General features: G+C 44.4%; 1 protein-coding gene across 1 annotated transcript in view; it reads left to right on the top strand.

The window, feature by feature from the left end:
- Positions 1 to 2403: 2403 nt before the first annotated feature.
- LOC146608185 (inactive dipeptidyl peptidase 10-like) overlaps positions 2404 to 11448 on the top strand; it is a 144888-nt gene continuing 135843 nt past the window's right edge. The window contains exons 1-2 of the mRNA XM_085348975.1: positions 2404 to 2662; positions 7702 to 7796. Coding sequence (XP_085205101.1) covers positions 2524 to 2662; positions 7702 to 7796 — 234 coding nt within the window. The 5' untranslated portion in view covers positions 2404 to 2523. The remainder of the gene's footprint in view (positions 2663 to 7701; positions 7797 to 11448) is intronic.

The raw sequence follows: 11448 nt of genomic DNA, 5'->3' as shown, positions 1-11448 counted from the left end.
AGCACGTCAGCACAGACAGCACATACCAGCTGTCAGCAGGGTGGTGGAGGCATGAAGATTTCGGTTTGTTTTACAGCCACAGGACCTGGATACCATCAATCATGAACTCCTCTATATACCAAAGCATCCTAGAGTCAAATATGAGGACAGACAGATAAAGCTTTGCCTTAACAGGACAACTATTCCAACTACAGCAGCAAATCAAAGTGTTTCAATGGTCTAGTCCAGGGCTGCCCAATCCCAGTCCTCGAGAGCTACTATCCTGCAGCTTTTAGATGCATCCCTACTCCAACACAGCTGAATCAAATGGTTTGATTACCTCTTCAGCATGCCATCATGTTTGGCAAAGGCCTGATAACAAGCCATTCATTTGATTCAGGTGTGTGGGAACAAGGATGCATCTAAAAGCTGCAGGACGGTAGCTCTCGAGGACCGGGATTGGGCACCCCTGGTCTAGTCAAAGTCCAGACCTCAACCTGATTGAAATGCTGTGGTGGGATCTTAAGGGAGCTGTGCATGAACCTCAATAAACTGAAACAATACTGCAAAAAAGAATAGGTCTAAATTCCTCTCCAATGACTGAGTGACTGATAAAGTCATAAAGAAAATAATTACTTCAAGTTGTTCCTGCTGAAAGTAGTTCTACAAGCTAGTAAACAATGAAGGCACTTAGTTTTTAACAGGACTGCAGAGTCCTAACCAAAGCTTTTTTACACAGGACTGCTGATGCTGGTGGCAGCTGGTGACAGAGAAAAGTGGGGATGTCTGTTGAAAACTGAATGAAATGAAAGAAAATGAAGTTTCTGGAAAGTTCCCAAGAGATGACTGATGGACGTCAGGGAACAAGCAAGCAGGACTGAGGTGGTATTTATATCCTGCTAATCATTCAACTTGGCAGAAATGCAGTAAAATATTGTATTGTTGTCATGGTCTGCCTCTTTTCGCGATTTCAGCAGGATCGCTCTCCCTCTTACTAAACTCACCTCTCCCAAAGTTCCCTTCCAGTGGGATTCTGCCGCTCAGCGAGCCTTCACCCTGCTCAAGGACAGGTTCACCACTGCTCCCATACTCCGGCAACCGGACCTTACACGGCAGTTCGTTGTGGAGTACCTGCGCTCGGCTAGACGTCTCAATTCCCGGCAAGCCAGGTGGGCGCTGTTTTTCGCTCGTTTTGACTTCACTATCACCTACAGGCCAGGAACACGGAACGTAAAGCCAGACGCCCTGTCCAGGCAATTCTCCATCACTGAGGAGGACTCGGACCCCGAGCCTGTCCTCCCGGCCGCCTGCGTAATTGGAGCCATCTCCTGGGAGATCGAGAGGCTCATCCAAGAGGCACAGGAGACCGAACCGGATCCTGGCACTGGCCCACCTGGTCGCCTCTTCGTTCCTTCAGCCGTCTGCTCTCAGGTTCTCCAGTGGGCTCACACCGCCCGCTTTTCATGCCATCCTGGGGTCGTCCGCACCTGCTCGTTCCTCCGACGCTACTTCTGGTGGCCCGCTATGGCTAGGGACGCCAAGGAGTACGTAGCAGCCTGTTCGACCTGCGCCCGGAATAAGCTTTTGAACCGCCCTCCACCGGGTCTTCTGCAGCTTCTCCCTACACCAGCTCGACCGTGGTCCCATGTTTCTTTGGACTTCGTCACGGGCCTGCCGCCCTCCGCTGGTCACACCGCCATACTTACCGTTATCGATCGTTTCTCCAAAGCTGCACACTTCGTCGCCCTCCCGAAGCTCCCCTCTGCCTTGGAGACGGCGCGGCTCCTCACCTCCCATGTGTTCCGTCTTCACGGGATCCCCGAGGACATCGCCTTGGATAGAGGGCCACAATTCACGTCCCGTGTTTGGAGGGAGTTCTGCTCCGCACTGGGGGCCAAGGTCAGTCTGTCTTCTGGTTTCCATCCACAGAGTAACGGGCAATCGGAGCGGGCCAACCAGGAGCTGGAAACTGCCCTCCGCTGTGTCGCTTCGCACAACCAATCGACCTGGAGTGAACAGCTTCCATGGATCGAATACGCCCACAACAGCCACACGTCCTCCGCCACGGGCAAGTCTCCCTTCGAAGCGTCCCTGGGCTATCAACCGCCTTTGCTCCCGGCCATCGAAGGTGAGCACTCCGTTCCTTCAGTACAGGCTCACCTCCGCGGGTGCCGTCGTGCCTGGCGGGCGACTCGGGCTGCCCTACTCCGTACTAAGGAGCAGAACAAGACCCTCGCTGACCGTCGCCGGACACCGGCCCCCGAGTACACCATCGGTCAACAGGTATGGCTGGCTACCCGTTTTGTGCCGCTACGGACTGAGTCGAAGAAGCTGTCCCCTCAGTTTATTGGCCCTTTTCCCGTGGAAGCCGTTGTGAACCCTGTGTCTGTCCGCCTCAAGCTGCCGCGCAACATGCGCATTCACAATGTCTTCCATGTGTCTCAGGTCAAGCCGGTGCTCTCCAGCCCGTTGTGCCCTCCCTCCAGGGCCCCGCCGCCCCCCCGGCTCGTGGATGGTCAGCTGGTCTACAATATCACCCGCATCATGGACTCCCGGCGCCGGGGTCGGGGTTTTCAGTACCTGGTTGACTGGGAGGGCTACGGGATAGAGGAACGCTTCTGGGTGCCTCGAGCTGCTGTCCTGGATAGGGCCATGCTCCGGGACGTCCACCGCAGGCATCCAGGTAAGCCTGGTGGGTCGCCGGGAGGCTCCCGTTGAGGGGGGGGGGGTACTGTCATGGTCTCCGTGCCTGCCCGGTCGGCCCCACAAGGCTACATTTGCTGTTTCTGTTCTCTCCCTCTCTGCCTGGGCGGAGCTCACTGTGGGCTCCCGCCCTTGGCCCACACACACACCTGACAACAATCACCTGTCATCACCGGGAACACTATTTGAGGCTGGAACACAGATCCTCTCGTCGCTGGATGATTGTACTACTGACGTTAGTGTTCTCACAGCTCCTGTGGACTTGTGCTTCATAATTCGTGATTTGTGATTAGTTGGTGACTTTCCTTCTCTTCTGCCTCAGATCTCCCCCCCCCCCCCCCCCCCCCCCGGACCTGCGACCTCCCTGCCGTGTGAACGTGTGTGAGTGTGAGCAAAGAAGACGTGAGCGAGTGTGAGAGAGCTACCCTGTGATTCCCCGGAGTTTTGGATTCCTTCACTGTACATATATTGCACTTGCACTGGCACTGTAAATAAACTACACCTTGGAGACACCTAACCGCTCTGCGTTTGAGTCCCTGTAACCAGATCGTGACAATTGTACTGTGTTACTTTTTTTTTTCTTTAATAAACATTTAGGACGACTTTTTTTTAACATAAGCATGTTTTTAATGGCTCCGTTTATGTTTGTAATATTCATTGTTTTCTTTATTTGTGACAAATGTTGGTTACGTGTTTTAATGGTACTAATTCTGGTTTTCAATCATTTTTGTGCAAAAAGTATTTGTTGCTCAGTGGGTCCTCTAGTAACTGAAAGTGTCCTTAGGCATAATAACAGAATGCCAAATTGCTCCTAATCGTGGTGTGATATACATATGTGATATTTAGAAAGTTCTTAAAGGCATAGAATAAAGCACTGTTTGAATGTATGAATATGGTTTCTAGTTAACAGTGGTTTGAGTGCTCAGTTACAAAAGAAGAGTGCCATGCAAGTATCACTCCAGCTCTGCCTGAAAACTTCTACAGGGAGAGCAGAATTATTAGGCAAGTTGTATTTTTGAGGAATAATTTTATTATTGAACAACAACCATGTTCTCAATGAACCCAAAAAACTCATTAATATCAAAGCTGAATGTTTTTGGAAGTAGTTTTTAGTTTGTTTTTAGTTTTAGCTATTTTAGGGGGATATCTGTGTGTGCAGGTGACTATTACTGTGCACAATTATTAGGCAACTTAACAAAAACAAATATATACCCATTTCAATTATTTTTTTTTTACCAGTGAAACCAATATAACATCTCCACATTCACAAATATACATTTCTGACATTCAAAAACAAAACAAAAACAAATCAGCGACCAATATAGCCACCTTTCTTTGCAAGGACACTCAAAAGCCTGCCATCCATGGATTCTGTCAGTGTTTTGATCTGTTCACCATCAACATTGCGTGCAGCAGCAACCACAGCCTCCCAGACACTGTTCAGAGAGGTGTACTGTTTTCCCTCCTTGTAAATCTCACATTTGATGATGGACCACAGGTTCTCAATGGGGTTCAGATCAGGTGAACAAGGTGGCCATGTCATTAGTTTTTCTTCTTTTATACCCTTTCTTGCCAGCCACGCTGTGGAGTACTTGGACGCGTGTGATTGAGCATTGTCCTGCATGAAAATCATGTTTTTCTTGAAGGATGCAGACTTCTTCCTGTACCACTGCTTGAAGAAGGTGTCTTCCAGAAACTGGCAGTAGGACTGGGAGTTGAGCTTGACTCCATCCTCAACCCGAAAAGGCCCCACAAGCTAATCTTTGATGATACCAGCCCAAACCAGTACTCCACCTCCACCTTGCTGGCGTCTGAGTCGGACTGGAGCTCTCTGCCCTTTACCAATCCAGCCACGGGCCCATCCATCTGGCCCATCAAGACTCACTCTCATTTCATCAGTCCATAAAACCTTAGAAAAACCAGTCTTGAGATATTTCTTGGCCCAGTCTTGACGTTTCACCTTGTGTGTCTTGTTCAGTGGTGGTCGTCTTTCAGCCTTTCTTACCTTGGCCATGTCTCTGAGTATTGCACACCTTGTGCTTTTGGGCACTCCAGTGATGTTGCAGCTCTGAAATATGGCCAAACTGGTGGCAAGTGGCATCTTGGCAGCTGCACGCTTGACTTTTCTCAGTTCATGGGCAGTTATTTTGCGCCTTGGTTTTTCCACACGCTTCTTGCGACCCTGTTGACTATTTTGAATGAAACACTTGATTGTTCGATGATCACGCTTCAGAAGCTTTGCAATTTTGAGACTGCTGCATCCCTCTGCAAGATATCTCACTATTTTTGACTTTTCTGAGCCTGTCAAGTCCTTCTTTTGACCCATTTTGCCAAAGGAAAGGATGTTGCCTAATAATTATGCACACCTGATATAGGGTGTTGATGTCATTAGACCACACCCCTTCTCATTACAGAGATGCACATCACCTAATATGCTTAATTGTTAGTAGGCTTTCGAGCCTATACAGCTTGGAGTAGGACAGCATGCATGAAGAGAATGATGTGGACAAAATACTCATTTGCCTAATAATTCTGCACTCCCTGTACAGCAGTAAATCTTGCTACTTGAGCTCTGTTAGGCATTAGTGACTTCAAAACATCAGAAAGTACAATAAAATTAAAGTGTTCGGATACATCAATATATTTTTACACTTTCCATTATCTTTGTCACAACAAAGAAAGAATAATGGACAAATTCAGGGTAGGTGACATTTTTATGGTTAAAAACAACCCCAAACCAGCTGAGGTCATAAATGTCCTAACTCAAGATGACTCTCCTTGTAGCAAGGTCACTTGGCGTGGATAAGATTCGCCATGAGCTCCTGTAGGGCTGTTCTGGTTGACATGCCTCTCCAATGTTACGTGGAGACCTGGGGTGGTGCTTCTGGACTGGCATACTGGGGTCGTGATTTGCGTTTGTTAACCTTAGATTCTGGAGGAAAAATGTGGTTTTCATCCTGGTTGTGGAATACTGGACCAGCTCTTTATCCTCTTGAGGATACTCGACTGTGGGTGGAAGTTTGTGTGTAAAGTATACAAGTGTTTTGATGATCTGGAGACAGCATTCAGCTGCATCCCTCAGGACAGCCTGTGGGAGGTGCTTTGGGAGGATGCGGTGTCTGGCCCACATCGATGGGTGTCTGGCTCACTGCTACTGCTACGAGCCATTCGATTCCGGTATGACTGCAATGAGAGCTTGGTCCACATAGTGTTTGAGTTCACCAGGCCTGCCTTTTGTCACCAATTCTGCTCATAATTTCAAGGACAGAATTTCTAGGCAAAGCCAAGTAGAGAAAAGTTTTCACTTTGGTGGCCTCAGAATTTCGTCTATGTTTTTTGCAGACGACATGGTTCTGTTGGCTTCATCAGGTGGTGGCCTCCAGCTCATGCTGGAACAATTCTGAGCCAAGTGTGACAGCTTGAAAAGGGCAGAGTGCCCAGGTATGTAGTATCTGAGGGTCTTGTTCACAAGTGAGGGGAGCAGAGAACAAATTGGACCCACTTTTTTTGGTAATAACCAAAAGAATGAGATTGCTTATTTGGTAGGGACTCAAAGTAGAGACAGTACTTCTCCATATCGAAAGGAGCAAGGTAAGGTGGTTCAGGCTTGTCCTACTGTAAGGAGACCGAGAGTTAGACCCAGGACATGCTGCAGAGATTCAGAGAGACTCAGTGTTCCCCCGGATGGTGAAAGGAGGTCTGGGCTTCTTTGCGTAGGCTGCTGGCCTGCGTCTGGATTCTGGGAGAGAATAAGTGGGAGAAAATGGATGGAATTCCCATTTTCCTTTTAACTTTTTTATACTAGCTAAGCTAAAGAAAAGTTAACTTTTAAAAGTTTTTATAATTGCTTTTCAAATGTTAAAGTGAAGTGCTGCTGGGTCTAAGAAGGGAAGTCAATGTTGTAGTGTTTTAAACCAGCATTTCTTCTAATGGCCAGCAGGGGGCGAATCATTTCTGGCCGTTTCTAATTCTATGGGAAAATGAGCCTGCTTCTGTCTTGAACTGGTGAGTTTGTCATCCCAATCATTACATTTAAGTTGTAAGATTGTCCCTTTGACTTCTCAGTTAAATCCACCCAGTGGGACATCTCAAGGCCTCAAGATGGGGCTTCACAAACCAATTGGTGACTTCACGTTGGCAATGCCCATCTTTTATATACAGTCTGTGGCTCTAATAAAGTTCTAATGCCTCTTAATAAAAAAATGGCTAAACACATTCACCAAAATATGCATATGCATGTAATAAAATATGGCCTCTGTTTTTTCTTCTCTAACTACCTTCTCACAGACCTCCTATAAATGGCATTTGGGTGGGAGGATTTGTTGAATTATTTTCCATTGTGCTTTTTGTAGATCCATCAAGAGTCTTTCTTTGCGTTGCTTTTAAAGTGAAGTGTATTCTTTTTGTGTGTTCACTGAAAACAAACCGTCACCCAACTTTCAGCTGAAATAAACGCTCAAACAGCGGCGGGTTCTCACTGGGTCAAAGCTGAACATGAATTCATCAATGCGAGTCCTCCAAGAAAAGAAAAAGAAAAGAAAAGAAACGCTGAAAGAAGCTTTGATGTGTGAGAAACACTTTAACCAAACGCCTGCAAAATCTTTGCCTGAAGCAAATTTGCATTCTGATGAAGGAACATCTTCGCATGTGGGAGGCACTGGCAAACATCCTGGTTTATGAACTGTCTGTCAGCCGAAGCAGCTCGTAGTTGCCATAGAGGGAAAGAGAAGAAGAAAAAGAAGAAACGAGAGGGAGGGAGGAACTGCTTTCAAATGCACTGAGAGCATTTACTGCCAGAGAGAGAGCAACAAAGGAGGGAAAACAGATTGTGTGCTTAAATGTGTTGTCTCTAGTGGAGCTAGAGACGAGGAAGAGCGTTTCCAACGAAGAAGCTCTGCAGCCTCTTAGTATTTGATATCAGCACCAGATTGGTGGCGTGGTCAGCTCGGAGCTGAGAAGCAGCTGAAGGGGGAGACGAAGGAATTTTATTTAATCTTTTTTTTGTGATCCTGTTTTTAGATAAAGGAGCATTTGGTGGAATTTGTGGAACAACAATGAACCAAACTGCATCAGTCTCCCATCAGATTGAGTGTCAACCTGTCAAGGATATCAAGGTAGGGCTGATTTTCCTTTCTTTTCATTGTGTTAAGGTTGTTTCTAATCTTTATCAGCTCTTACTTCTCATCCTCAAAGAACTTTCACACCTTTAATTACCACTGCACCGCACTGACACCTCTAAAACGCATCTGAACCAGCTTATAAATGAAGCTGCCAGAGTTACTTTTAGCTTTCAGGCTCATCCTAACAACTGCTGCTTATTTATTTATTTTTACAAAGCTTCATAGTAATGCTCCATAATTCTTCAAAATGACAAATCTTAGTTTTTGCTTGCTAAAATGACGCACCCACTCCCTCAGTCTTAAACTTCACTGTGACCCTAACCTTTATACACGTATACACTAACATGAATAAAATATATAAAATAAATAAAAAACAGCAGAAGATAGCCATTTCATTATGAAACACACTCACCTTGTTGATCTCAACTGTGCTTTTTTTTAGTTCTTTACTGACTCGATACTAAACTGTTGTCAGGAAACTAAATAAATGAAGTACTCTACACAGAGTGGTTCTTGAATGGTTTATTAGATTTGCTTTGCTTTGTTACATTTAAAAGCATCAGGGCTGTAAATTTAACTGTTGTTGGAACAATCCAGAAGATTTGACCCTGTAATGCCAAGTGTAAAATATTTGATACATGAGTTTTTGTGAGTTTTTGAGATCACTACATCATCAGTGTCACTTTTTCTCCGCAAAATGCATTTTAAGCATTTTTGAATTGCACAAAATTGCCAAATGTAGCACAAACTATACAAATATAAAAGTATAACAGACAATTTGAATAACCTAGTAATTCAAATAGCCTCGTCTAACCTGCTCCTCAGAATAACTTAGACTCTGCTTTCACTCCTGCAAACTCTCTGCAACTTCCTGTCAACTGCAACTTAGTCTTTCTGAAAGACACACACACTGTTTAAACCTCTGAATACAATATCAATGCTGCAGATTATATTATTAATGCAATAGTAATAATGATGATTATTTACCAATAGCAGTAAAATAATTTCCCTGCTCCACACTACCCACAAACAAGCAGCAACTAAAGGTGTCTGCAGTAAAGACCCAGCAGGGCATGAGCATCAGAGGAGGAAACACTATATGGTGATGTCTGTGGATTCTTGAATGCAAAGTATTTTCATCCAAGTTTGGAAGCAATCCTTTTATGTAAAATTAGTCTTCAGTTGCTGAAAATGGGGCGGTGTGTATAAAAATGACTGTAATTCCTAAAAAGCTACTGCAGAATATTTGTGAAACCCCTGGACACCCTTGATTTAAAGCTGAAAGCCTCCACTTCAATCACATCTTGGTTGCTTGACTTAAAATCCTCTGTAGTGGCAAAACTGCAAAATAAAATTATACAAGAAAATATTGACCAAATACTGGAGATGAGCTGATGGTGTCACACTAAGTAGGAATGTCTGGTCTCTTATCAGTGTTCACACCTTAGTCTTATACAGATATACATGATAGCTAAGTGTAGTTTTGCAGAAAGAAAATTTCTCCTACATGAAAATGCTCACAGATGGAAAGAGACATGTCTGCAGAGTTTTTCAAATGAATTTCTGTGGCACTTTGAGCACTTCAAGCCACCCTTCTTCTTTTTCTTCTGTACAACTCACAGCAAAGCAATTCAAGTATCGTTTGCACTACAGTCCAGAAGGAAAACGCTTTGATTCTGGGGTGAGCTCTCCCTTTAAGTGATCACCCATGTAATTTAAAGGCAGAATTGGAGCATTACTATGATAGCTCCAAGGACATGAAGTGACCCCAGCTACATAAAGTCTGAAAAGAGTCACATTCTTTCCTTTATTATTAGAAATGAAAGTTAAACACTCTGGCTCAAAGTCTGTGTGGCTGACTTTATTTGTGATTTTTTTTTGTTTGGGGCTGACTGACACCTTAAAGACCCCAAAGTGCTGTCAGCCAATAAAAACATGCACTAATATTGGCTCTGGTTGTCAGCAAAGTCTGATTCCTTTTTTTTTTTAAATCCAAGGTAAAGCATTATTGTCATCTTGAGGGACAGAAATCCCCCCCCCCCCCCCCCCCCCCCCTTTCAGTATTTTAACCAGCTAACAAACCGGTTTTATTTCCTTGATATTGTAAGACTGTTTGGCAACCTCACCGATCACTCAGGACCTCAGAGATTATTTTGTTCTATTTCTTTGTTCTAACGGTGTATGCATGTAGAGTGGGGATGGATAGCACAGATTCACTGGATATCTTACCAATGGGCCTGTCTCCTTCGATTTCAATTACAAGTAGAAATTTACGTAATATATAGTATGCAAAAGTCTGTTCACCAGCTCAAGATAGTATTTTATCTTCTTTTGTCCTTTACTTGTCCTGTTTCCTCAAATGCTGGGGGACACACTGCACATCATGCTGAGATATGCACAGTTTTCAGCAAATAGCTCTTTTGGAATTATCTTTTTGGTGCAATAAGACCATTTTATGTCCTTAAAACCGTGTTATCTTTGGTATTTTTCACAGATTCAACTAAATGAGAACAAACAACATGTTTTTGTAACAGGCTACTAATAACATAGTGCCTAAAGATAAAGATAACCAGAAAAGAAACCATACGTGCAGCACGGTCTACCTGACCTTAAAGTTAAGATGCCGCACAAAACAATGCGCTGCACGCTTTTCCGTGAATGAGTTGTATCAAATAAATCTCCATGTGGAGCCAGTAGTAGAAATTTTGTTTTAATATAAAATATAAAATCTTTCCCTTTTTACATCTTGGATCAAGATGGCTGCTAGGGTGCAGACACACAGCTTGGCAGGTCCTGTGCTTTTGCCACAAAAAAAAAAAAACACCTAAAAAAACATCTAAAAACCCCTGGATCTTGACATCAACTTGTCTTTTTGTTTTTATACATTTTTATCTTCTGTGGAGTTCGACAGGTCCAAGAAAGCTGGATAATTATACCATTTTCTCAGCCAAATGGAGTCAACATCTTTTGTTGACAAGATTCTTGGATTTTGGTCATGCTAGACCACCCCCAGGTAAACATGAACAATTAAATACGTCACAATTGTCCCTGGAGATTCTGAAACTTGTTCTGATGCTACTTTTGGCTGGTGATATAGAACTAAATCCTGGACCTAATTCAAACATCAGTGATTTGGAATGGCTACAACTAATTAGCCTAGTTAGCCTATGGGCACAGCTATCTCTGCATTGCTTTCCACCTCAACTAACTGTGCTCCAACCACCGTCCCAGTTAGTAAGGCTACATCTACAACTAATAGTGTTTATGCCCCTGTTGTCCGGGCCTCCGCTTCTGCTGTTTGGGTTACCACCTCAGCTGCTTGGGCCTCCACCTCAGTTGCCTGGGTTATTGCCTCGGCTGCCTGAGCCTCCGCCTCAGTTGCATGGGTTTCTTCCTCGGCTGCCTGGGACTCCATTTCAGCTGCCTTGACTACAGTCTCCGGTAAAGGGTTTCTTATCATTAAATGCTCATAGCATTGTCAAGAAAAGGACAAGAAATCCTGCTATTAAAAGTTACAGAGGAACAAAGATCTGCAAGACATTTAATCAGGCTAAAGTAATCTGGGACACTAAAAATAAACCAAAGGGGCTTCTATGTGGACACATTAACATTCGCAGTATGTTACCAAAGCACGAGCAACTGGAAC

Source organism: Diplotaxodon limnothrissa, linkage group LG23, assembly GCF_057381915.1.
Source record: "Diplotaxodon limnothrissa isolate DT_005_m linkage group LG23, D_limnothrissa_male_GT1.1, whole genome shotgun sequence".
Lineage (NCBI taxonomy): Eukaryota > Metazoa > Chordata > Actinopteri > Cichliformes > Cichlidae > Diplotaxodon > Diplotaxodon limnothrissa.
The sequence above is the reverse complement of the archived record's forward strand: the minus strand, read 5'-3'. Positions and strand labels throughout refer to the sequence as shown.